The sequence below is a fragment of the Hordeum vulgare genome, chromosome 6H (genome assembly GCF_904849725.1).
Source record: "Hordeum vulgare subsp. vulgare chromosome 6H, MorexV3_pseudomolecules_assembly, whole genome shotgun sequence".
In the NCBI taxonomy this organism is placed as follows: domain Eukaryota; kingdom Viridiplantae; phylum Streptophyta; class Magnoliopsida; order Poales; family Poaceae; genus Hordeum; species Hordeum vulgare.
Genome location: NC_058523.1, coordinates 11390474 through 11418021, shown reverse-complemented (window position 1 = coordinate 11418021; position 27548 = coordinate 11390474). Strand labels below are relative to the sequence as shown.

The 27548-nt window shown below is 45.6% G+C and overlaps 2 protein-coding genes across 2 annotated transcripts; one reads left to right on the top strand and one right to left on the bottom strand.

Annotated features, from left to right (window-relative positions):
* The first annotated feature begins 4489 nt into the window (after window positions 1–4489).
* LOC123403616 (GDSL esterase/lipase At5g45950-like) lies at window positions 4490–7675 on the top strand. Its single transcript, XM_045097538.1, has 5 exons — window positions 4490–5635; window positions 5815–5945; window positions 6174–6404; window positions 6486–6738; window positions 6837–7675. Exons 1-5 carry the CDS (start codon window positions 4912–4914, stop codon window positions 7025–7027), a joined length of 1530 nt encoding a protein of 509 aa, XP_044953473.1. The 5' UTR covers window positions 4490–4911; the 3' UTR covers window positions 7028–7675.
* Window positions 5876–11643, bottom strand: LOC123404885. The gene is made up of 9 exons (XM_045098815.1): window positions 11224–11643; window positions 10622–10831; window positions 10089–10550; window positions 9886–9996; window positions 9621–9800; window positions 8817–9101; window positions 7909–8029; window positions 7685–7811; window positions 5876–5963 (listed from the first exon to the last, which is right to left on the bottom strand). The coding sequence occupies exons 1-8, from the start codon at window positions 11641–11643 to the stop codon at window positions 7690–7692; spliced, it is 1911 nt and encodes a 636-aa protein (XP_044954750.1). The 3' UTR covers window positions 5876–5963; window positions 7685–7689.
* Between the last annotated feature and the right edge of the window lie 15905 nt (window positions 11644–27548).

The window sequence follows — 27548 nt, the reverse complement described above, 5'->3', positions numbered from 1 at the left end:
GCAGATGGGTTTTCGTCTGAAACCTTGATACTTTGTGTTTTGTAGAAAATAAACAAAAATGATAAAATCTTCAAAAAATAAACAAAATGATAAAATCTTCAAAAAATAAAATCTTTTGAGATGTTGTTAGGTTTTAGTGTCTAGTCGGTATAGAAATTTTGAGATATGAATTTTGACCGTTTTTGCAAAAAAAGGAAAAAAAATAAACGGCCCTAACTTTTGCATATGACGTCCAAAAAAAATTAATATATAAAAAAAATAGAAAAAATTGGTACTAGATTTCATCCGGGCTTGCCCGGTGAAGTTTTCTCACATGCTCAAAATTCCAAATGGAAAAAAAGTTATTTCAAAAAGAAGTTTTTTCCAAAAAAAAAAGAAAAATAATTTTATTTAAAAATATTAGGTTGTTTTCATTGAAATTCACTATTATTGTTACTTATTAAGTTTATTTTAATAATTGTTTGTAATTTAAAAAAACTAAATCATGTGACATGACATGAAGACCCAAGTTGTTTAGGATTGATAGCTTACTATTGTCAGGAAAACAACAAGTGTACACTTGGCAACTAGGGGCGATAGAACCAGAAAGTTAAGCATGCTCGGGCTGAAGCAGTGAAAGGATGGGTGATCAGCCGGGAAGTTAGATAATTTGAAATTAGTGATCCACACTAGAGCAGTGAGGATGGGTGATTAGAGATTAAATTGTCAAATAATTCAAATATTTAAAAATTGGAATAAAACATAAAAAATATTCAAAAATAAAATTTTGAAAATTTTTTTAAAAAGAAAACTACCTTTTCGGGTCAAACAAACAAAATAAATAGACGGATCCTTTAGTCCCGGTTCGTAAGTAGAACCGGGAATAAAGGTACTCCCTTTCCCTCGCTCCGAGGCGCCCACGTGGAGCACCTTTGATCCCGGCTTGGAACAGGGCCGGGACTAAAGGTTAGGCCTTTAGTCCCGCCTCTTTGGTCCGGGTTGGTGAACCGGGACTAAAGCGTCTTACGGGCCGAGACTATAGGCCCTGTCCCCACTAGTGACCGACTACATTGGTTAGTTAGCTTATTATTTTAATAAATTAAAATGATTATAAAATGATTAAAAACGTGTGGTATTTTTTTCTCCCATTGCAACACACAGTTTTTGAAAAGGAAGTCAAGGAACTAAACGTAAAAGGGACTGCAGATATCCAACAAAAAGGAATCTGCGACTCCCCTCGCGTCGCTCCCCAGGCAACAACAGGGGAACCATAATCAGTTTATTACGGATCTCGAGCACCAGCACAGTTCGGAGTGGCCACCGAATCCGATCTCAACACCTGCCAAGACGTCTCCCTTCCTATAAGAGATAGCGAACCATCGACAAGTTGCCAATCATCTGACCATGGAGGACCAGACGCAGCGGCTGCCTCACGACGTTCTCGCCGACGTCCTCCTCCGCCTGCAGAAGACGTCGCCGCGCAGCCTCGCCGCGTCCCGCTCCGTCTGCAAGGCATGGCTAACCCTGATTGACACCCGGCGACTCCTCGCGGACCTTCTACCGCACGCACTCACCGGCATATTCTTTGGCCTCGACGGCGAGACTCTCCCGAGGCACTTCTCAGTCGCCACGTCGGCTGCGAACATCGCCCCCTTCGACTACTTGGATACCCGCAACACCGATGACTACTTAGCGGTTAGGCAACACTGCAACGGCCTCCTTCTACTCGTCGCCGACGACTATAGTGAACCGGAAGAGGCATGGGTGGTTAACCCCGCCACGCAACAATGGGCGCACCTGCCTATCCCTCCGCCGATGTGCACGCCGGGCATGGAGGACATGTATGATGTGGATAATTACATGGACTCCCATGACCAATACCTCGTGTTTAACCCTACGGTGTCGCCGCACTACGAGGTCTTCTTAGTCAAGTACGTTCCCTTCATTCCGTTGCCTGATAGCAATCATTTGGTGGCCCTTCACATCCAAGAGACAGAATGGCCACCGTCCACCTTTGTCTTGCTTGTCTACTCATCGAAGACAAATCAATGGGAGGAGAGGCCTTTTGTTCGTGAAGGGGAGGCCGCGGGGATCATAGACGACATGTTGCAGGCTTGTCCATCTGACCATCGCTTTGCCGCATACTGGCAAGAAGCACTTTACTTCCACCAGCGTGGCTTGTTCATGAGGTACATAGCTACTCATATCTTAATTAAACACCACCTTATTTGTGTTGCATACATTTTGGTGTAGCCGGTTATTAATCTAACTTTGAATGTGGTTTATTTTTTTGCAGAATGGACTTGTCAAGCAATAAATACCAAACAATCAAGCCGCCGGATGGTTTTCGGGAATATTTTGTGGAGCATCATTTCGGCAAATCGAAGAATGGTGTATACTGTGCACTACTCGATGCCTTCAGACTTAGGATTTGGTCCCTCGATGGAACAAGTGATCACCTAAACTGGATCTTAAAGTGCGATAGCAACCTTCACCCTCTTCTAGCAGATTTCTCTCCAGAACACAATGACCGTCTGTCGAAAGTTCGGTGTGGTAAGTGTGATGAAGATGGTAGGAGCAAAGCACTGGTGGGGGAGGATTTGGTTTTTGACAACGATAGTGCCGGTAGTACCAAAGACAGGTCAAAACAAAGTTACATCAAACATTCTCTACTTGGGTTTCATCCGAATGAAGAGATCGTCTTCCTCCATACACCCCTCAACAGAGTAATGTCATATCACTTCAATAGCTCCGAGATCCAAGACTTGGGATGCTTACCCGTGGAAACTCAAAGCCAGTTAGGTTTATGTTTCCCATACACGCCATGTTTGATGGGGGAGTTTTCAAACCACAAGTAGGTTAACAAGAATATCATTGGAATTAGTTATCAGCTTGTTTGAGTAGTTGATGTTCTCAGTGTAGAGGAGTGATTGATATGTAATAGTGAAATGGCGATGTTGTAAATAGATTTGTTATCCTTCAGTTACGATATATTGCTTCGTCCCATAATGTAAGATTTTTTTGACACATAGCTTACTTAGGACTCATGACATGATGAAAAGGAACTCAGCTTTTGATCGGCATTGTGTCTTAGATTGTACTCCCTCCGTCTAAAATAAATGTCTTAACTTTATACTAGATCTATTACAAAATTGTATTAAGCTTAAGATATTTATTTTGAAACGGAAGGAGTATATAAAAGACGTAGAAATTTGGTGGTGCGTAGCTTACAGTTTTGTACTTGGTCACGTTCTACGAATGAAATATGTTTAAGCAAACTATTCTTCATCCCTCAGTTAAGCACATTTACTTCACCCTTGGATGAAATAGATTGTAGAAGAGGAATACGCTAGTTGTGCCATTTATATTTGGGCTAAAATCAAGCGATATTTGATCAGTCAAGATTTAACACAATACAGAAAACGATTGAAACAGCTTTTTAAATCTATATTTATACCTATACTTAATAATAATGATGATGATATAATCGAACACATGGGCCTTTTGCTAATAAGACAAAAAGAACAACTAACTAGTTGCTTGTCCAATGCAACCGAACCGGATTCAATCACGTACGCATCTCCAACTCTCGGTATTATAAACATAATCGGACAGTTCTAGATCGAAGGGCACAAGTTGTGTAGAAAAAAAAAAGTGACCATGACACAGATCCTAAGGTGATTTTGATAATTGATCACAACATATGCATTATTAGACTAAGATCTTATCCAAGTATATTTGAGAAAAGTTTAACCTTAATGATATTTTATCTGAATAATGTGAATAAGATTTACATGACCTGGTTGGTTAACCGAGATCTAATAGAATGTTTGCACTAGCAAGGTGCATGAGCATTCCTACACCTATCAGCACGGATCTCCGAGCACATTGAAAGGTTGTGGAAACATCAATTGAAACCGTTAGAAATGTTGATACGTTCAGGTGAAGATAGGATTTGTTAAAGATAAATTTGAATCCACGAATCCTCTTCTCCAAGATTGAGTTTTTCATTTGAAGGCCAAGATCTTGATGCAGGATCGGGCAGCGACGGCGTCTTCAACATTGATCTCCCTCTTGGGGGCGCCATCTTGAAGACCTTGATCCCTCATACACTTCCTCGGGGTTGAATGGTCAGCAGGTGCCCGACTGGAGATGCAGGGAGTGGCATTGCGACGCGGTACATGACATAGCAAACCTTCTTCTCTCAAGAATAGAAAAGACATGAGCAACCCAAGCACATACATTGCATGCCTTCCTTCCTTCCTCTCTCTCTCTCTCTATTATGTTTCTTGTTTTAAGTAATGTTTTATTTTAACTCTTGTGATATGTTTTGCTTTTACCATGGCATTGGCATCTATAGAAGAGAGACTAGGTGAACAAGTGGAGGGTTCAAGAATTGCTACCTGTGCCTTCCAAGCTCTCACAAAATGGTAGATGAGTCCCTTTTTGGGGATCTTTTTAATTTCTCCTTGGTAACTCGGGCACTCAAAAGGCAACCTGGTAAATGAACGAAAATTCTCGTGTGTATACTCTCCTTGAGTAAACAAATTCTGCATGTGTATTATTTCTCTTAAACAAATAAACAGATAAAACATAGCTGGTGTTAAGTCTGTATACTTTATAACGTCCATGCAAAGTTAACCAAAGGGCTCAAGAATTGAACTGGTTTGAAGTCACACAGGTTGAGCAGCACCAAGCTGTCTTGAGAATCACAAAGTAATCGTGTCACACAAAGCAGGCTGGAAGTAAACTAGGCTGCTCCTCACCTACACAGCACCAAGCCGTCTTGGATAGCACGCTCTGCTCAGCTCAGCTGGAGCGGCAGAGGGTTCCAGTCGCAGAACATATATATCACCGGCATCCATGGCTGGGCACACCTGGTACTTGGTAAAGCTGTAGCGCTAGTGCATACCACCATCAGGTCCACGACCCATGAGGAGGCCGGCGGTGGTCGCGGTGGCGCTGCTCCTGCTCATCGCATGGCGCCCGTCCGCCGCGATGGACGAGCAGGACGACGATCCACCTGCGCAAAGCATGCCGCCGCCGTCGGACGAGCAGGACGACGACCCACCACCTGTGGAAAGCATGCCGCCGCCGTCGGACGAGCAGGGGGACAACCCGTCCTGGCCTGGGATCCCGTTGTTGCCGTCGCCGCCCTCGCCGGAGGAGCCCGGTGCGCCAGGGGTACCCACTCTGCCGGGTGCCATGCCGCCGCCGCCACCACCGCCGCTGCCGGAACCTGACACACCAGCACCAGCGCCGCCGGCACCAGCACCACCGGCAACTCGCCCGCGGCGTGCGCGGCTGCCGCCGAGGCAGGACGATCCGCCGGAGCCTGAGCCGCCGGAGCCGCCACACCATAGGCGGGGGCCGAAGGAGCCGACACCGCCACGGACGGTGGTACCACCACAGGAACCGGGGTGGGCCGCGGTGCCGCTGCCGGTGCCGCCAATGCCGGCTCCCGGGAGGCCGATCAACTACAGCACCACCGGCTGGACGACCATGCTGGTGTTCGGCGACTCGACGGTGGACCCCGGGAACAACAACCGGCTGCAGACGGTGATGAGGGCCAACTTCCTGCCGTACGGTGCGGGCTTCCTTGGCGGCCGGCCCACCGGCCGGTTCAGCAACGGCAGGCTCATCACTGACATACTCGGTACAGCCGCACTCTTCTTTCCTTGCATCTATTTCGCTGGTAAATGATGCATGCACAAGGTACAACTGGGCTTCTCTTCCAAGCAACTGGGCTACAGGATTGGTGTTTTTGGTCAAAAGGTGAGTGACGCTCACTGTTGGTCAGTATGGTATTTACGGTGCAGTTTTTGGGATGTGCAGCGGAAAGACTAGGTGTGGCGAGGAGCCTTCCAGGTTTCCGCGAGCCAAGGTTGAGGCCAAGGCAGCTCAGAAGGGGTGTGAGTTTTGCATCAGCAGGCTCTGGATATGATGATGCGACTGCCAGGATATCGGTATGTCATCAGTATAACCTGCAACATTTTTTCCATCAGAGCACAAAGTCAGGCAAATCATATGAGTTAAGTCAGGCAAATCATATCAATTAAAAGGATACCGAAAATAGTTACTAAAATGGGGTAACAAACAGATGAGTTATATTTAGTTACTAATCCGATTATTCAGAGCTGGTATTAGGTACTAACTAGCTAGCGGTGTTTTCATTTTTTTTCTCTCGATGATAGAATACACTATCACTTTCCAATCAAGTCGAGGACCTATGGCGTTACAGAAGAAACCTCCAAAGATTAGTGGGACCAAGAAGAGCTGCTCAACTTCTCAGGAGGGCTACATTCGTCATAAGTGCTGGAACAACTGATCTGTTTTCCCACTATCTTGCCACAAACCGTTCAGGAACAGATAGTTGGCCACAGTATGAGAACCTACTAATAACACGTGTCGCCAATTATACCACGGTAAGCATTTGTCAAATGATAGTGTACTGTCTTTTGTATGTTAGCTCAGTGATGTGACCTAACCCTTATCATTTTACTCAGGTAATGAGAGCACTTGGAGGAAGGAGATTCGTATTTGTTGGAGTGCCCCCAGTTGGGTGTTTACCACTTGTTAGAACCTTGCTAGGCATGGGTGCACAAACATGCCATGAAGACATGAACTCCATGGCAACTTCATTTAACAGAAGGCTAGCCGAAGTGGTGCACTTTCTGAGGAACCAACGAGATATCAGAGCTACTTTCATTGATGTTTATCCAATCATAAGCATGGCGACGATAGACCCCAAAACCTTTGGTAAGTCGTGATACATTTTGGTCCCTTTTAAATGAACGGAAGGAAAAAAAAGTGTACACTCACTGGATCCTTTGACAATGTTTTTTTATAAACGCCAGGGTTGACAGAGACATCAAGAGGCTGCTGTGGAACAGGGGTTATTGAAGTTGGGCAAACATGCAGAGGCCGATTAACATGCGCAGATCCCAGCACGTACATGTACTGGGATGCTGTCCACCAAACAGAGAGAATGAACCAAATTATCACAGATCACGCGATTATGAATTCAATCGGAGAGATTTATGCCTAGATCAAGATTGTGAATTGAAGCCTACAGTCCACAGAGATTGTATCTAGTATTTTATATTTTATTGTAGTGCATACTCGATTGCAGTTCAATAGAACAGATCAGTCATACCATTTTCTACTATATTCCTTATTCCATGACTGTGACTGCAAGATGACACGATTCTTTTAAAGATGGCACAGATATTATATTCGGTACTGAAAGTGCTTGCATAGTCATAACAAATATGGCCCTGTCTATTTGCTCTTCATCCTCCGCACACCCCCACACCCCCAACCACAGACCATGGATAATCTCCAGCAATATGGACACCCATAGCACAAACCGGTCTAGTACTCCTGATCCGGAGAGGAAATAAACCATGCAGTCAGGAATAGAGCTCCATAAGTACTTGCCTTCCTCTCAGTGATAGCTTAACTTTTGCTTTGCATATGGGTAGGTAGAATCATGCTTAGAACACCTAGGACCTATAAAATATTATGAGGGAGAGTTGTTTTTAACACCCACTGATGGCTGAAGCTGTTACCTAATGATTATGTAGAAGAGGCCAGCAAATAGGACATTTTGGGTAAATATAGTACTGGTCGTTATACTATATGTGCGGGAAATAAATTGCTGGACCAAAAAAAAACAGGACGATAAATGAAATGGTTAAGGTACCTCCGTTAGCATGGATCTTGAACAGGCCTCGCCAAAGCAAAAAAAGATTCTGAATTTACCGACATCAACAACTCAATTGGGACAACGTTAGCAGGACGGGGAATTTTAAGCCTAGGCTCCAGAAAGGCTGACAATATCCATTTGAAAGTATCAGACAGGACAAAATATATAGCGTAAATATAATCACAAATAGTAAGAATAAGTTCCTGGGACAATCCTAATACCTGGAGAAAGCTTCCGCCCCTCATACAACAGTGCTGCTAGTGGATTTTTAGCCCAATGGTTCACAGCTAGGCGGCTTGTTGGCTGAAAACCTACCAATTTACCTTCTTCTGACATCACCACCTAAATAGATGAATCAAGTGACAAGGTGCAAGTTATAGCATTTGACCAAAGAGAAGGAATAGAATATCAATTTATTTTTACAGAGGAAGCTTTAACATTATAATTACAAAAGCAATGTGGAAAGAATATATTAAAAAAAAGCAACGGGGAAAATAAATTTAGGGGTCATCTGAACAAGATCACACATAAAAAGGTAGCAAACACTGCAAGTACAAATTATTTAAGAGGTATAAGAAAGTAGTTTACAAATTAATTTTTCTGTTGTATAACTGAAGTAAAGGATAAGTCGAATTTTAACCAAAGTATCAATAAGCATACAATAGTTGAGCAAACAGTAAAAGAAAGTGTGATGTCTTTCACGTTAGTCATGACCAAATAACCAACTTGATACATGAAAGACAAGGTATTACAAAAGGTTCGCTCTAATCATAATATTATGTTAAATCCACGCATACACTGCTGGAGTAAGATAAGTGTGAAACAGATTTGAAGGATACCAAACTAAAATAATAATTTGTATTGGCGTAATATTTAAGGCGGCAAAGCAAATGCATTCTGCTTCAGCACGCGTGACAAAAAATCGAATGGCAAACAACAGAAATAAAGTTAAGAAATGGCACGTTATTAATTCATGACTGTATAAGCATATGAATATTTTCCAAGATTCCAAAGGAATTGTAATATATTATGAAAATAAATATCAGACTCGAGTTGCAGATACACCATCTAAACTAACAAATATCTTCATCTGCTACAGAGATGTCTTTAAGAAATCAGGGAAACTTACCTGAAAGCTAGCAATGTTCTGCAGACTTTCCTGGGTATTATCGTTTTGTTCCTGATGAGAAGCCATCTCGGTGGGAGTTGATCCCAATGGGTTCTTATTTTCTTTGATAACAATACCAGAATGCTGAGCATCATCAGAAGCAGCATTGTCACCAAGATTGATGGCCTTGAAGCAGTCAGGCAGTTCTCCAATCCAAGCACCAATATTTTCATCAACCACTATATCCCCAGGGCAACCACATGAATCTTTTATTTTCTTAACAACGGATATGCAATAACCTCGTACCTGCTCAGGAGGAGCAAATTAGAAGAGGAATGATTTGTCATCAGATATGCCCTTAATTATACACAGCAGGTAGGTATGCTGGACATTCCAAAAGAGCACTGTAGTAGTTGAAAAATATACCCAATATGCTACATGATGTTAGCAACAAGAAGAAAACAGAACATTCGTCATGAAGCAAAAGCGGCTTAAGAAATGACTTTTCCATAAATCATCTTTAGCATCTTCCAGAGACTCCATGGTTTTATAGTGAGCAGTTAATAGTTATTACATGCAAGTTGTAACAAACAAACACTCCCTATTAGAGTAACACCAAGTATCAAAGTTAGAATCGGTTAGAAAGAAAATAAAAATTAAATCTGAAATACTATAGGAAAATCATGATGAATCAATGTCCAGTGAAAGGGCCATCAGCATATCACGCATAAACCCCAGAATAACAGAAGCACTCACAAAGGAATTCAGGCTAAAAAACGAATTTCTCCACAGAACAAGCATGAACGTCACAAGGAATGAGTATACCTTACTGTTATCCAGAGAATGGACATCAGAATAATAGCTCTGTGATGATGAGGTGGGTGAACTGCCCATAAACAACCTTTTGCCTTTAAGAGACTGAGGCCAGCATAACTGAGCAACGACGGCGACAATAAAAATAACAGAACTACCAGCCAAGAAAGAAAAAAGGTTGTTCAAATAACCCTGCACCCAAAGAAGCAATGTTGGAAAAGAGAAATGATAAATATTTTTACATGCAAGCTTCAACTAACATAAAGTAGCAGCATACATTGTTCCTTCTAATCTTCGATGGTTCTGCATTCCAGTGAGAACGGAAAGTTTTTCCAGGAATCGTAAATTGATCTTCAAAATACATGTCAACAACATTCCCTAGTTCCACCTACAGTTGCAGAAAATTAAATTAATAATACTGATCAAAACAGAGGTGTGTCTACTGTTTACATCAAGGATAGTGATAGATTAACCATATACCAGTTGGAAGTGGGATATGGGAACTTCCCATCTATTATTTGCTAACTCATGACAGCCGTCAAGCTTCGTATTCTCGAATGCATTGGCATTAACATGCAGTTTATAAGAAGGAACGAACTCATGGGCCCAAAGGATAAAATCAGGATCCCCGATCTCCGCGAACCTTCCATATTTTGGGGCTGGCCACCACGCATTCTTTGATCTGCCCACTTCATGAGAGGACTTGGTAAGATTGAAACTCTCCAAGCATCTCCTAGCATTATTTGCAACTTCTGCCTCGGAAATTCTGTGTATACAAACAGTGGAATCAGATGAGCAGTTCAGCTTCTGCGTTTGAAAAAATCCACCTGTGCCCCCGAGGTAACTCTTTTCGGTATCCTCGATGACACATGAGAAAATTGCTTCAGCAAGAGCGGATAGAAGTTTTGCATCCGATGAACTGATGCTAAAATCCACAGGAACCTGGCATGCAACCACAAATTAGCAAGAGCTAAATAAACAAACAAAATTCAGTATCAAGCCCCAATGTACACCTTTCGGAGTTTGCTCCAATCCTGGAAGTCCCTCCCTGAACCCGGGGAGAAGATTTCTAGCCGATAGTTTGAGAGCTTCTGCATCACAACTTGCTTAAGAGCCATAGCCAAGATACTCTCGGAATCAGATTCATTTTCAGAGAAAATATCATCACCAAAGTCCTTCCTTATCTTAGTGGCCTTCTCTTTGACTTCCTTGGCTTGCAAAATCTACAAATAATGCAGAACTTCCTCAAAACATAATGAAGAGAGAAAATCGGACTAAAAGCAACAATCCTTGCCGTATTTCACACATATAAACAGACACTAATAAGCTCCCTTGCGGATAAATTACAACAAAGAGGGGTAAAAAACGATCCATTCTTAAACCACACACATCTCGACTGCAACATGAATGCCTTATCCACCTGCACTCCCATGGGGAATCCACATGCTGAATCTAACTTTCAATGGGTTGCGCCTTGTGTTGGTTGCATATCTCTGATTCAGGTAATGGAAGTAGTACTAAAATGCTGCGTGTGTTCGAAGAATGTCTCCTAGTAACGACAGCCTATCCTAATCGAATGACAGGCACTGAAGCATGGAGGAACGGAAGCGCTCACCACCCGAGTGGACGCGGCGCCACCGGCTCCGGGGAGGAAGGCCTCCATGACCATGGCCTCGGAGCCGGCGGCGAGGTGCGCCTCTGCCGCCGACCCGCCGTAGGCCGCCGCCGCGGCCGCGACGGCCTGCTCCCGCCGCGCGGCGCCGGAGACCTCGAGCCGCGCGAGGCCCGCCTCGTAGCACCGCGCGATGGGGATGACGCGCCCGCGGTCGAGCTCCGCGGCTCGGTTTCCCTCGCGGTCGCCGCCCCCGCCGGAGCGAGCCGCCGCGGCGGGGAGGGCGAGGCGAGGCGCGCGGGCCAGCGGCGGTAGGGTTCTGAGGAAGGGGGGCGGGTAGCGGGGGGAGGAGGGGGATGAGGCGGCGAGGCGCGGGGGGAGGGGCGGCTGGTGGAGCGGGAGGAGGAGGGACGGAGACGGCATTCTGTGGGCGTGGGAGGGGCTCGCCGGAGACGGGGGCGGCGCCGGCGACCGGGGAGACTCGCCGTCGGGCACGAAGGGGAAGGAGGCTGTCGGAGGTTTATCGTGTCAGCTCTCAGCTGTGTTTTCTTTTTAATTCTCTCACGGTGAAAATATTTATATTCAAATTAAATGCGAATCTCCCCTCTCCCCTAATAATAATGAAGTCCGGTCATTTTGCAGAAAAACCCTCGTAATTTTAGGTAATCAACCCGTAATCCAATTTGAAGTCACAACGAACCGTTTTTTGTCTTTTTCCAAAAAGCCCTCACAGTTTTAGATAATCAACCCGCAGTCCTCCCCAGCTCCTCCATCCTCTGCCTCGATCTCCGTCGCCGCCGCCCCGATCCGGTCCGGGGGAGACCATTGCGCGTACTGCGCTGCCCTCTACCTCGATCTCGGTCGCCGCCGCCCCGATCCGGTCCGAGGGAGACCATCTCCGCCGCCAACCTGCCACCGGAGCTTCGCCGCCCTCGCCCCTTGCGCCGGTGGAGGCAGCCGCCGGCCCTGCTACGCTCGGGCTCGAGCAGCGGGCCACCGCCCGAATCCGTCGCCCCAGTCGAGCCAGGTTTCGCCGATTCCAGGCCGGCTAGCCGTGGGCTCTCCGTTTCCGCCGGTTTTCTTTTTGGGTGATTGTTTTTCCGGGGGGGGTGATTTCTGCCTTCAATCCGATGGAGACATGGGGAGCCGGAGGGAGGAGGAGAGGAACGAGAAGATCATCCGCGGCCTCATGAAGCTGCCGCCCAACCGCAAGTGCATCAACTGCAACAGTGTGGTACTGCTCTCCTCCTCCCCCACTTGTTCATCGTGCCTCCGTTAAGCTGATTTATGCGTTGGATAGTTGAGCGGGAGGCTGTGCTGTTCGGTCATTTAGCTCGGATTTACGAAATTTGCTGTCTCTGCTGCAAATTACTTGTTTGCTCGTGTGTGTTTAAGCAGCAGCTGTTGGGTTGGGGACGCTCTTACCTACCCGTATCATTTCGCTTTAGAAGGTTAGGGATGCTTGGCTGATCAATAGGGTAATTACCTTGATGGGCAGCATAAATTGTTGATTTTGTTGCCGTTGAAGTAATCTAGAACTCTTTGTTTTACCAACATCTTTGTCACTTGTGTGCGTGGTTGCTGTACATTGTGTGACAGTGAAGTTGCTTAGTTCGCTAAAAGTGCTGATAGTTTAGTGCTTTCATGTTAGTAGAAGTAATTTATGTTGCTCTTATGTATTTTTAGGGTCGTATTTTCATAAGGATAGTCGCTTTGCTAACTGAAAGTGAAAGGCCCCTACATTGCTTAATTTTTGTTGAATCCTACCTCTGTAATCTTGCGTTGAATATAATCAGGTCGTTGTATTTACTTGACTCTCTGAATGATCCTAGATGCTGTTATATTGACATTTATTTGAATCGTACAACTAATGTTTATTTTGGTGTAGGGGCCACAATATGTATGCACCGATTTTTGGACCTTTACATGCTTGTCATGCAGTGGGATACAGTGAGTATCTTACATCTTTGGGGATTCGCCAGTGTCCTGCCCCATGGGACAGGCCCAGCAACGAGCCGCCCCGGCTTATCAGTCGTGGCCCAGCACCTCTCTCAGCCCAGCAGCCTGCCTGCTCCACCTCGCCAGCACCTGGGCCAGGCCCACGAGGTGAGCCCCTGCAAGCCCTAACCCTGCTCAGGCGCAGCTTAGTTATGTATCGCGCTTGCCTCTATTTAGGCCCACGTAGCAGATTTGCCATATATTTATGTTGTTTTTAGTGGTAGTTTATTTCAACTGTCTAAGCCTATATTTATTTATTTACACCCGATGCAACGAACGGGCCCTTTTGCTGGTTTTTAACTAATAATAAAGAGGCTATCGCTTCTGCCGGAATTTCCGCCACGACATTTTTACAAAAAAGCCCCTGCTATTTCTGATATTTGAACCCGTAGTCCCTACATAAGTGGATCTGGGATAACGTTTGCTAAAAAGAAAAAAAATTCGCGATCCCTGACCCGACCCGAGCCAGAGCGAACCCCACCCCGAATCATCCCGAGCCTTTCCCTCCGCGGCCGGTCGATGAGGCGGTCGGGACGGACGGCGGAGGGAGCGGTGAAGGGTGCGGCGGCGGCGGGTCGACCAGCTGGAGCGCGTGGCCGTGGGAGGTGTTTGCGAAGTTGAAGATGCCCGGGTGGCGGGGGCAGAGTGTGGTGCGGAAGTCCATGGCGAGGCCGAGGTCGGGGGTGGAGATTGTTAAAGCATATATCTCCATATGTGGTTTTGGTACTTGATGACAATTCCTATGGACTAATGGTTGCCTTAAGTTACATTTATAGGATTTGTCCATAGGCACTTCTTGAAGTTCATCTGTTGGGTTCAAGGAGTTTATATGATGACCAAGATGGTATTCAAGGCATTATCCAAAGAATGGTCGTAGAGACACATGGTTGATCAAGATCTCAGACAAAGAGTAAATCAAGATGATCAACACACAAAGCGTACAAGATGTACCGAGAGGGATCAAGTGATCCCATGGTATGGTAAGCATTGTCCATTACGTGTTTGTGTACTAACCCATGGTCTTCGTGAGAGTTCTATGTGGGGGTTAGGTGTGTTTCCATGGGCTTGCGTCAAAGGTAAGATCTCATACAACCCATGGAGTATGACGTCAAGTTGTGATCGTCATCAAGATTGCGATGTGCAAGTTCAAGTGGATCAGCACGAAGATAGCATGCTTGAAGCTTGTCGTCCATTGTGGTGGAAATGGACTTGTGAAGATATGCTGAAGAGTGGCTCGCCCATAGTGAGTATGGGGGAGCAATCAACTAGTCTTCATCAAGCCAACGCAATCAAGAAAGGTGGTCCATCTTGAGGAAGCCAAGATCATCATCATCTAGCTCAAGAGGACGAGGTGCAAGGTATAGGTTTGCCCTTGATAGGTTTTCTGGTTAGGATAGATTGTTGTACTATCAAGGGGGGCTCTCAAGTGAGTAGCTTGATCATATCGTTCGTTGAGAGCTCAAACCATTTGCATCCTTGCATCATACTTCTTGGTTCTTGTTTGGTGTTTCTCTTTGTGAGTTTTAGAGCTTATGGTCATCTTCGTGACAAGCTCGAGTTCATCGAAAACGGAGTCCATATGCATCTACTATGATGTTTTCGATGTTGGAGTTTTTGCCGGTTCTTCATTCATAGAGGACTCACATCTCTATATCATTGGCATTTTCATATCTGCATGGTCTTAAGATTTGGATAGCTCTTGTCGTCCTGAATCCAACAAGCTTGGGTTTGCTCGATTCGGAGCTCGTATGCGAAAGTTATGGCTGTTTCAGTGGCGAGCGGTAGTGCCGCTGGACCTAGCGGTAGTACCGCTAGAGTTGGCGGTAGTACCGCTGGCCCTAGCGGTAGTACCGCTGGCTGGCGGTAGTACCGCTCCAGGAGCTTAGTACCGCCTGCCTAGCGGTTGTTCGTGGACGAACCTTTTTGCGAAGACTTTCTTGGCGGTGGTAGTGCCTTTGCACTACCAGGGGTCCAGCGGTAGTACCGCTGGGGCCAGCGGTAGTACCGCTGCAGTCAGCGGTAGTACCGCTGGGGCCAGCGGTAGTACCGCTGCAGCCAGCGATAGTACCGCTGGAGCTCGGGCAGAGGGTGGGGGTAACGGTCTGATTCCTTCCCCCACTATATAAAGGGGGTCTTCTTCCCCCTTGGCCTCATCCATCTGTTGAGCTCTTGTTCTACCTCCATTGTTGACATTCTTAGAGCTTGCTTACTCTCAATCCCTCCAATGATTCTTGCTTGTTCTTGAGGGAAAAGAGAGAGGAGATCTAGATCGACATCTCCACCAATCACTTTCTCCTCTATGTGAGGGGAACCCCTTGGATCTTGATCTTGGAGTTCTTTGTGAGCTCCTTGTTCTTCCTCTCATATTTCTCCATAGCTTTCGTTGTTGTGGAGGGATTTGAGTGTGAGGGACTTGACCACTTTGTCTGTTCTTGCCATTGCATTAGTTGCATCGGTTGGAGTTCTCCACGGTGATACGTGGAAGTGAAGTTTGAGAAGTTTATTACCTTTGGTACTTAGTACCCTAGATATTGTTCTTCGCGGATGCTTTGGCGTCCTAGAAGCTTGGTGGTGTCTCAGAGCTCAATCATTGTGGTGTGAAGCTCCGGGCAAGCGTTGGGGTCTCCAATTAGGTTGTGGAGATTGCACCGAGCAATTTGTACGGGTATCGGTAACCGCCCTCAAGGGTTGCCACGTGTACGGGTTCGATGACCGCCCCCAAGGTTTGCCATTTGTACGGGTTCGGTGACCGCCCTCAAGGGTCCCTTAGTGGAAATCACGGCATCTTGCATTGTGCGAGGGCGTGAGGAGATTACGGTGGCCTTAGTGGCATCTTGGGGAGCATTGTGCGTCCACACCGCTCTAACGGAGATTAGCATCCGCAAGGGTGTGAACTTCGGGATACATCATCGTCTCCCCGTGCCTCGATTATCTCTTACCCGAACCCTTTACTTATGCACTTTACTTTGTGATAGACATATTGTTTATTGTAATATCTTGCTATCACTTAGTTGTTTATCTTGCTTAGCATAAGTTGTTGGTGCACATAGGTGAGCCTAGTTGTTTGTAGGTTTTGTGCTTGACATATTAAACGTTAGTTTTATTCCGCATTTGTTCAAGCCTAAACCTTAATTATTTTAAAGCGCCTATTCACCCCCCCTCTAGGCGACATCCATGTCCTTTCAATGTGTGCGAGCTTGGACACCAGGAGGCTGCGCCGCGGGGTCATGAGGAGGAGGCGGTGGACCTTGTCCGCGAGGCCGGGCGCGAGCTTGGCCCCGCGGATGGCGGCGAGGTCGGCGGCGAGCGCGTGGGCGGCGGGGGTGAGCGCGACGGTGAGGATGGAGAGGGAGGGCGAGAGGGGGCGGGAGATGGTGGCCTGGAAGAGGCGGAAGAGGGTCGGGTAGCGAAGCACGAAGGGGACGAGCCGGCGGCGGTGCGGGAGGCCGAGGAAGCGGAGGCAGCGGAGGAGGACGCGGAGCGGGAGGAAGTCGCGCGGCTTGGAGAGGAGCGGGGTGAGGAGCTTGCGCGCGAAGTGGAGCCGGCTTACGCACCCAGACTTTCTTCGCTTGTATGCATAGGGTTTTCTTTGCCTCCCGTCGGCAGTGTCATCGGTCTGTCTCGTCTCATGTGGCTATAGGGTCATTGAAGCGCGGTAAGTCTCGGCCCTTGCTAGTGAAAAGGCTTCATTTTTAGATGTGTTTGGTTAGTTTTGTTAGAATTTATGTCTTGTTCACAAAGATGATATGACCGTGGCTCTTTGAAGATGAAAATAAAATAAGGTTTTTTTCACTTAGCCTATCCCAGCAATGTCTCTAGCGTCATCGGAGACGTGTGGAGTCGGATCTCGTGGGATTTGGTCGACGTTTTGTCTTTGGTGGATACAATGTTTATTCGTGTGTGTTCGTATGTCTATAACATGGATCCTTTCGGTACGCTTCTCTTTGTTAGTGGCCGTTGCTGGCGCTGGCTAATACGTCTTCAATGTATCGATAACTTTTAATTGTTTCATGCTATTATATTATTAATTTTTTTTGCTTTATACATCATTTTGTATTATTTTTAAAACTAGCCTATTAATTCAGTGTCAAGTGCGAGTTATTGTTTTCTGCTTCTTTTGATTTTTCAGAAAAACTGTACCAAATGGAGTCCAAGCAACCAAACATTAACGGTTTTTTGTGGAACACAAGATACCGAGAAAGCTTCGGGAGGGGGCCAGAAGCCTTACGAGGAGACGACGAGGCACCAGGGCGGGTCGTAGGGTGTAGGCATGATACGCCTCAAACATATCGACTTTCGAACACTTTTGCTCTTGTTTTGGACTCTAATTTACATGATCTGAACGAAACTAACTCGGACTAATGTTATTTTTAGTAGAATTATCATGGTGTTGTTTTTGTACAGAAATAAAAATTCTCGAAATTGGCTGAAAGTTGACGAGCATTTTTTTATTGAATAAATGAAAAATGCTGGAATAAAGATCTGTCGGGGGGTAACACGCCGTCCACTAAGGTAGGGTGCGCCCCACCTCAGGGCGCACCCCCTGCCCTTGTGGGCTCCTCACAACTCCGCTTGACCCGATTCCAACTCCATAAGTATTGTTATCCGGAGAAAATATCTTGGAGAAGTTTCATCATGTTTTTCGATATGGAGTCGTTGCCACCTCCTGTTCTTCATCGGGGGCCAGATCTGAAGCCTGTTTTGGGCTCCGAAAGGGCAAATCATCGATGTCATCATTATCAACCCTTCTCCATCGACAACCTCATAATGCTCACCATTGGGAATGAGTAATTTGATTATACGCATACTAGAGGTAGATGGAGATGAATGATATTGATTATGCAATCGAGTCAATTTGTTAGTGATTGATTCCTAGAGTGCATTTTGTTCTGAGATTGATGTTGTTATGACTTTGCTATGCTTAATGCTTATCACTAGGGCCCGACTGCCATGATTTCAGATCTAAACCTATTATATTTTTTCATGAATATAAATGTGTTTTAGATCATATATTGCAAGTTGTGTGCACATATATGTGTTATGATCCGTAGATCCATGGTGACACCCCATCCAGTGATGACCGTAGTATGAGGAGTTCATGTTTTCATTATATATGGTAATACTTTGTTCCAGTTCTCGATTAAAATGAAGCCTTATTACCCTTGGATTTTTATTAGGATCCCGCTATCATGGGAGGGTTGGACAAAAGATGTTATGCAAGTTTTTATTACTAGCACGTATAACTATTTATTGAAGTAGATGCCCACATATGATTGATGAATTGGAACTAGTTCTATGTCGCTCTAGGTTGTAACTGTTATATGATTGATTTCATCAAAATATCCATCGATACTCTAAGCCTACGCTTTTCTCATGTTGTATTTGCTAAGTTATTATTGTTGTAGTTGTTGTTCCAACTATTACAAAACTGCTACTATTACTGTTATTGTTACCGCTGCTACTGTTAGTACTACTATCAAAACTATCAAACTACTACTAAATACTTTACTGCAAATAATTAATTTTTCAGGTGTTGTTGAATTGATAACTCAACTAGTAAGTTTTATAAATATTATTTGACTTCCCTTATGTCAAATCAATAAATTGGGGTAGAATACTTCCCTCGAAAACCGTTGCAATTACCTATACTTGTGGGTCATCAAGACGTTTTTCTCGCATCATTACCCAAGAATATAGCTTTATTTATTAAGTCCAGTTGGGAATTTAATATCCTCTGATTACTACAAAGAAAGTGATTACTCCAGAACTAAGATTATGCGCTCTAAGTCAGGGGAAGGTAAGGAACTGCCAACTAGCTCTGTAGTTGATTCACCTTTTGTTTTAAGGGCCAGTTCTTTCCGGCTCATGATTCTCTAAAATCTGATTCCGAAACCATCTGTCCACAAAATCAGTCATCGAGATCTTTTCTAAGATTTCTACCTCTCATTGTTGTATGTACTGTATGTCGACATTACCGTAATGCCCTTGAATTGAAATGCAATATCAACTCTACACAAGATGTACATACATGAAGGTAGGCACTACCGCACTAGTGCATGACAGTGCACCGATATGACATGGCTCTCTGCCACCTAAGGCTGCGTTCGGTTGACAAGGATTTGGAGAGGGTTTGGCAGGGATTGAATGGGATTGAATCCCATGCAAGTCAAATTCCCCCAAATCCCCTCCAATCCCCTTGGGACAGGGAGTAACCGAACAAAGCCTAAAGAATTAAGCAAACCCAGAAGGCAAAGTACTCGATCGATAAATCCCCAATAATCACTCAAAGAATTACAATATAGATGAACTACAACAACTGGGCAACCACATTGATCACAACTTCAAGTTGAACTTGCAGCTCACTCTGGACCCAAACATCCATCGCTTGAGGCTGCCGAGCTCCACCCGCATCGACAGAGGTGGCCTGGTTGCTGCTTCAAAGGCAGCACCGTTCGACGTCGGGTGAGGTGCGTCGCATCGCCCGGTGTCCTCTCGAGGCAAGGAGAGACTCGAATGCTGGAGCCGACGTCTTGCTGGTCAGTTGTGTGCATGCTTTTAAATAGCCCGCTATAGCATTTAGAAGAGGTCCCATGCTAAGGTTTTTTTGTCCAAAGACATGAGCAAACCTCTTAAATAGCATGATATAGGATTGCTATAACATTTAGAAGAGCTACGTCGCTAACAGGCTTAGCGCGTTATTTAAAACTTTGGTTATGCGGCGCGGCGGCGTGAGAACCTTAGGCCTGTGTCAATTCATCGTCTCTTAGCACGTAATCATATGCGTAATAAAAATACAAGAAACAACTAGTACAATGCATTGTATCTTATGTGTTGTATCTAAATTTAATGATTTTGGCTCATGCATGCATGTGATTGGGTTAGCACCTCTTTTCTGCATATGACCAAGTGTCAAGGTTGTATTTCTTCATTAAATACAGTGCCACATAAGCAAAATGCTTATGAAACCTGACTAAGAGACTTGCATCGGCACACGCCTTAACTAGCCAAGCGAGATGAGGGGAATCCAGCAAGGCGAGAAGCAACGGCCAGCCCAATCGTTTTGATGTGGTGGTATTTTAGCTGTAGTTACATGCTAAAACGGTAGAGCCCTCATATCGAAGCGTGTTCTTTTCACGGGAGCTCAAAATCGCTAGAAGTGACCATTTTCTGTGATTCTGGATTGCACGACCGATTCCCTATGATTGTGGTTTGATTCTCCACACTAGATCGACACCATCAGGTCTCCAGAATCAGACGAAAAGAACTGGCCCTAAGTTAACTTGCGACACCATCACCCGCTATTCAATATGATATTCGCAAGTAATAAACACTGCTTCTATTATGGATGATATTTATGATGATGCTACTACTATGCTTGATAATTCTACTATGCTTGATAATTCTACAATGCTTGATAATACTATTGCGCCACTTGATGAATTACTTAACCCTCATAGTGTTAAAGCTAAAGAACTAGAAATTGATGAAAATACCACACCTAGCACCCCTATTAGAACCCAAATACTTGATATCCTCTTGATCACAAAAACAACATTGTTTATTGCCTTGTAGCTTATGTTTTGTCAGATTTTCCTTAGTGAGATTAATCAGTATGGACAAAACACACGTACTTGGGTTCATGCTTGGCGGGTTCAGGTGGTGTCGGCCGCACGTACGGTGGGTAAGGCAAGGATCTGGGGGTCGTGTTTGGGCAGGCCTGATCTAGGCCCGAGGAATGGAGTTTCCATGGGGTTCTGCTTCGGGTAGGTGAGGTGGGGCTTGGCGTGGGATTGTGCGCCTCCCGGTCCATCTGGATTGGCTAGGGACGCGAGCGTTGACGCCTCCTACCGTGGAGGCATCGACCCAGATCATGTGTCTCATGCCGGGCAAGGAGTGAAAGGAGGCCCGTTTTACTCCCCCTTCCATGGTTGGTGCATCGTTATGTGGATGGTAGTGGTGTCTCGGATATGGATGTCATGGCGGAGGCTCCGAACGGTGGTCCACATGGTTGGCTCTCTAGTGGGCACCATGTCGGAGGTGGTGGCTTTTCCTCTTGGTCGTGTGGATGGCGAGAGGTGTAGCGGCGGGTGGCTTGGGTGTGCCCTCGATGGCAATGGCTACACCTCGATTCGGACCTGGTATTTGGACACGTCGCACTTGTCCTGGTGACCCCGTGGTGGCACGGAGGAGCTGCTGAGCGAAAGCTCTGCGCTTTGGCGCTGACGACGATGACATCCGCGGGCTCCGCTTTCTTCTTGAAGATGTCATTATGGTGCTCCACTAGGTGTCAGGGTTCCAGGTGAAAACCTTGTCTGGTCTAGACTCGGCAGTGGTGACGCTACGCGCCATTTTCCCTCCCAAGGGCGTTGACGTGGGACTTCAGTGTTACAGGGCGTAGCGTGGCGTTGTACTCTTCTTCCTATGTTCTTTATGGGTAGCGTAGTCGCGTGCATTTTTTGTGGTCCGGTTTCTTATGATCGACATGGTATGAGGGCGACCTCACCATTTTGTATTGTTCGGATGTGTAAGTTGTTTCGTCGTTGCTTTATTTATAAAGTGTGACAAAAGCCTGTGTTGACAGACTTGTGATGAAATCTGTGTACATTCAGCCTTCACATATTGCTGTCTAAATGTCGGGCCATAGAATATCTATATCGTCCTTCCAACATCGGTTTTGCTGAGTATGTTTCTTCGGCAATTCATTGGTAAAAATAAATAAAACATCCAAACTAACAAAGAATTCACTAGTAGAAAAAGGGCCTTTTGTCCCGGTTCGTAAGGGCCTTCTGTCCCGGTTTCGGAACTGGGACTAAAAGGTCATTACTAATGCCTTTGGCCTTTAGTCCCGGTTCTTACACGAACCGAGACAGATGGGCCTCCACGTGGCCGGTGCGGCGAGCCCGGGCAGGAGGCCTTTAGTCCCGGCTGGTGACACCAACCGGGACCAAAAGTCATCCACGCGTCAGCATTTCAGGTGATGGGTTTTTTTTAAAGATGGAGGGGGGTTAGGGGGTTTTGGGGGGTTAATTTAGGTGCTTCATATATTGTGTTAGCTAGCTAATGAATAGAGAAGTGTCCTCTCTTATCTTCGTGCTTGGTCGACGCTGCATACTATACGTATAGAGAGGACTAGACACGCTAGCTAGTAAGCAAATGAAGGAAACAGAAGATCGTCATGAACATATGCATACAAAGAGAAGTGATATCGACCACCTCTCCTTCTCTGAGAGATTGGTCGAACAAGAAGTTCTCGTATATCTATCCGACGCTACTGGCTATATATATACAATATAATTATCTCTTACAATATAATCTCTTAATTAAAATTCAACTCGTTAGGGTTCACATGGTATTCTCCGTCTTTAGCGATCACGTGGTCAAGAAAGAATGCTGCCAATTCCTCTTGAATTCCTCGCATACGATCTGCTGGTAGGAGTTCATTCCGCATCCGATATATCTAATTTGAAGAAGGGGGTCAGTACATATATATGAATAAATGAAACTAAACACAAATGATGGTAATAAAATAAAATTGTGAATATTATTATTTACGCACGTCATATTGTTTGTCAGAGTAGCCCCGCTCACAGGTCACGTGGCGGATGGACTCGCAAATGTAGTATCCACAGTAATCATTCCCTCGTTCTTGCCATAACCACTTTACAAGAAATAGAGGTCAATCAAACTAATAGTTAGCAAGCATGCTAAATGGTATTGATGAAACTAGCACTTGAATCACTAGGAGATGCGTGGAACATGCTACTATAGTACTTACTTTCGGGTGTCTAAATTGCAGCTTCTTCGGCAGTCCCGGAGTTTTTGCGGTGAATTTTTTCCAAACCCTGTCAGACAAAGAAAACAATTACTTGATATCAGGAAAGGAACAAAGTTGCCGATATGATGCGATAATGATCGATTTAACTTACTTCTCTAGAATTTCAGTCATGTCCGCATACTCGTTGGGATCTTTTTGTCTCGAGTCTAAGACGGTTAGTAGTCCCTGCTCAAGCTTAATCTCTAGGAGAATATAGTGGAAGCTGCACACGCATGCGTAACTCATCAATTACATTACTATAACCTTGACTAATAAGGGAAACCGAATATGCACAAGACAGTAACACTCACTGTAATTCGTAAGGGAAGAGTATTATAGCTTTATTTTGATTCAATACAAACGATTGTAGCTGGTTGGCCTCGGTATCTTTGGCCTGAGATTTAATCATAAATGCATCTACGAGATTTGTGTTAATGAACCCAATATCACCGATTTATCTTTTCTTCAATTCGACGATCCTCAATCTGCATATAATATAGTGAGGATAATTAAAAATACATGCAATGATAGAGCTGACCTATATATAGAGACTTAATGATAGAAGTAGTACTACTTACAGGCAGTAGCAAGTGATCATTAATTTATCGAGGACCTTTAGATTGAAAATCGGGAAGAACTCCTCAAATGGAACCATCAACAGTTCAAGTCCAACGAGGTCATGCTCCTTTCTAACTCCCAGCATCAAAATATTACCCCCCAGACTCTTTGCAAGTTTTCATGTACCAATCATGGAATCTTCGCATCATCGTTGTTAGAGATCTTTCATCTTTGACGAGAGGCTTTCCGTACACGTATTTTGTGTTCGTCCACCTCCAATAAATCAAAATGTGCATCATCGGGCAGGTAATCTGCAGGATTGGTACCGGGCAACAAGATCCCCGGATGATTAGTGACGATATCGCTAGACACCTTGAGCGGGGGGAACGATTGGTTCTCTTGTTCGCTGAGCTGGGCAACTTTTATCCCAACTCGTCATTCTGCTAACCTTTGATCACTGACAGTACTTCCTGACCGTTGCGCTTCGATAAATGACTTTGTAATAATGCGCTCATAGTTGCCTTTCGTCGGAGACTTTGGTGGTTTGTTCAGGGCAGACAGAGTACGCTTTGCTTTTACCGGATCTATCTTCTCCTCCAGAGGTGGATGTTTTTTTGCTTTCACCCCTTCAAAGAAGTTCTTCACTTCGGCTTCCACGATCTTCTCGTTTTCCTCCGGGCTCCTCTCGTATGGTAACTTCTCTAGAGGCTTCAGAGAAGGACCGTATTTGTATAGCCTGCCTCTGGCTGTACTGCTACACGTCGGAGCAGACGGAGCAGCTGCGACTGTCTTTCCTTTCTTACGAAGCGGAGAAGGAGGCGGAGAAGGAGGAGGCAGCTGGCTGCTCGGGCGCGCCAGCGCAGGCGGAGAAGGAGGCGGAGTGCCGTCACGCGCCGGAGAAGTTGACTGAGTGCCCTGATCACTCGCTGTAGGAGGCGGGCCCTGACTCGCCGGAGGAGGAGGAGGAGGTGGAGGCGTCCAGTTCGGAAGGTGGATGAGCTCCTTCTGCCATAGGCATGGAGTCTTCAGAGAAGAACCCAGCCGAATCTCCCCTTCACCCGTAGGGTGGTCAAGCTCAAGGTCCTCAAATCCTTCTGTTATTTGATCCACCATCACCCTAGCATATCCTTCTAGAATCGGCTAGCCGTGGTAGGTTGAGCGAGGTTCATTAGGTATAACAGAGCCAACAGCCGCCTTGACTTTGAATGTCATCCATTGCGTCATAAGGTAGCAATGTTGAGACTCTGTGATAGCATCCACGGGGTAGCACGTGAAGACATGCTCCAGCTGCTGAGTCTTCTTGGTGGAAGCCACGCTGATTCTCCGCTGAGATGGCAGGGTAGCTTCAGGGGAAGCTTCGGCAGGTCATTTGCTGCGATCTGCTTCTCGTTCCTCTAGCCCTTGTACCCTTCCGTGCAGCGCCTGCAGTTGTCTATGCTCCGCTTTCTTCCTCCTCTCCTGGGTTTTGTACCCCCTGCGTCCGGAAACCCAGCCTTCCACGGAAGGGAGCCTGGCGTGCCTCGTGTCCATCCAGGGTGCTCAGGATTCCCGAGGGCCATTGTGAGCTTGTCATTCTCTCTGTCTGGAATGAACGCCCCTTCATGTGCTGCGGCGATATAGTGCTGAAGCTTCCTGACGGGTATTCGCAGTTGCTCTTCCGTCCAAACACACTCCCCTGATATAGGGTCCAAGGTTCCGCCAACCCTGAAGAACCAAGTCCAGCAACGGTCTGGCCATCTCAATGTCTCTAGTTCGACCCCTTTAGTAATCAGGTCATTCTCAGCCTTGTCCCACAAAGGTCGGGCTTTGAGGTAACCACCTGACCCGGTGCGATGGTGATGCTTCTTCTTCGCAGTATTTTTCTTGTTTGTCGCTGACATCTTCTTACTCTTTTCCGATGTCTTGTGGTCCACAAATGCGCGCCATTGATCTCTGATCTTCTCAAACCGGCCGGTGAATTCTGGTGTCTCTTCTTTGTCGACAAACGTTTTCAGCTCATCCTTCCACCTCCTAAAAAGTTCTGCCATCTTATTAAGAGCATGAGACTTGATCAATTCCTCTTTAACTGGCTTCTCTGGATCCTCCTCTGGCGGTAGGGTGAAATTTTCCTTAAGCGTTGTCCAAAGATCTTCTTTCTGTTTATCGGAGACATAAGACGTCGGCACCTCAGGGTCTTCCTTCTTTGGCTTTAACCATTGTTGGATACTGATCGGGATCTTGTCCCTAACAAGAACCCTGCACTGAGCATGAAATGCATCCGTTGTCCGGATGGGTTCAATCGGCTTGCCATCGCGCGCGATTGCTGTGATCTCAAACCTTTCATCCGAGCGCAACTTTTTCTTCGGGCCTCGTTTCTTTACCGAAGTTGAGGTCAATCCGGAGGGCTAGAGAAAAAATAAGAAAGACGAGAGTTAATTAATATGTGTACATATGAAAACAATAAATGCATCAATTAACTAGTCAGCACAGGCTTAACTAATATATATATACCTGGCCGGACTCGGTTCGGTCAACGGAGCCGTCATGAACGCCCTCTTCTTCACCCGGTCCTTCTAGATCATCATGAACGCCCTCTTCTTCACCCGGTCCTTCCAGATCATCATGAACATAGCCCTCTTCTTCACCCGGTCCTTCGAGACCATCGGTGTCTCTGAGAAACGACGCAATGACATCACTTCCTTGTGCGATTATCTCCCCCAACATCGCTTCTTCCTCTTCGTCTCGGGAGTGATCCATAGTTTCTGCAAATATTTACAACATGTCAATTATTATTCAAACATGATACAGATGGATATATATATTAGTGGCAAACGTAAAAAGAGGAGAAGAAGAAAGGAATAGAAGAGAAGCAATCGAAGAAAAAAAAAAAAAAAAGGAGAAGAAGAAAGGAATAGAGGAGAAAGAAGAAAAAAATAGAAAAGGAAGGAATAGAGGAGAAAGAAGAAAAAAATAGAAAGGAATAGAGGAGAAAGAAGAAAAAAATAGAAAATTTCTTCTTCTCCTCTTCTTTTTCTTCAATTGCCCTCTTCTTATTTATTTCTCCTCTTCTTGCTCTCATCTTCTTCTCCTTTCTTCCTCTTCTTATTTTCCTTTTTCCTCTCATTCATTTTCTTCCTCTTCTTATTTTCCTTTTTCCTCTCATTCATTTTCTTCTTCTTCTTATCTTCCTGGCTAGATATATAATACTTTTCTAAAAATGTAACTTTTGCATATATAAAACCTTTTCTTCTTCTTCCTTCTTCCTAAATATATATAGATAAAACTAACCTAAAATGTACTGAATCAGAGAACATATATAGATAAAACTAACCTAAAATGTACTCAAATGTACTAAAAATCTAACTTTTATATGCACATAGAACATATACATATATCAATTTTTTTTTAAAATGCAAAAAACAAATCATCATATATATAAACAAAACATCTAATAATGAAAAGAACATATACATACATATACTCACACATATAGACATAATGTGGAAAAAAACATCATATAATGAAAAAAACAGAGGAGAGGACAGGGGGGCGGCGCCGCCGGCCTGACCAAGGAGGGAGAGGTTGGTCGGGGCAGGGGTAGAGGCACGGCGTCGGCGTCGGTGTAGAGGGCGGCGACGACGGCGTGGTCAGGGCAGGGCGATGGTGGCGTGGTCGGGGCAGAGGGCGGCGACGGCGTTGACGGGGCAGAGGGCGGCGACGACGTCAACGGGGCGGGTCAGGGGCGCGGCAGAAGCACGGCGACGGCGGCAATGGCGGCGTGGTCGGGGGCAGAGGCACGACGACGGCGGCGTGGTCGGGGGCAGAGGCACGGCGACATCGGCGACGGCGGCGTGGTCGGGGAGGGGGCAACCGTGGCGTGGTCGGGGGGCAGAGGCGTGTTCGGGATCTCGGGCAGCCTGCCGGCGACGTCGGAGGGATCGAAGAAACTGACGAAAATTTCAGAAGCGCGGGCTTATAT

Excerpts from the sequence above, each read along its gene's own strand:
- LOC123403616 (XM_045097538.1), top strand. The coding sequence starts at position 4,912 with ATGAGGAGGCCGGCGGTGGTCGCGGTGGCGCTGCTCCTGCTCATCGCA. Across the intron at positions 5,636-5,814 it reads GCTCATCACTGACATACTCG|CGGAAAGACTAGGTGTGGCG; the intron begins GTACAGCCGCAC and ends TGGGATGTGCAG. Across the intron at positions 6,739-6,836 it reads GATAGACCCCAAAACCTTTG|GGTTGACAGAGACATCAAGA; the intron begins GTAAGTCGTGAT and ends TATAAACGCCAG.
- LOC123404885 (XM_045098815.1), bottom strand. The coding sequence starts at position 11,643 with ATGCCGTCTCCGTCCCTCCTCCTCCCGCTCCACCAGCCGCCCCTCCCC. Across the intron at positions 10,832-11,223 it reads GCGCCGCGTCCACTCGGGTG|ATTTTGCAAGCCAAGGAAGT; the intron begins GTGAGCGCTTCC and ends CATTATTTGTAG. Across the intron at positions 9,801-9,885 it reads CGAAGATTAGAAGGAACAAT|GGTTATTTGAACAACCTTTT; the intron begins GTATGCTGCTAC and ends CTTTGGGTGCAG.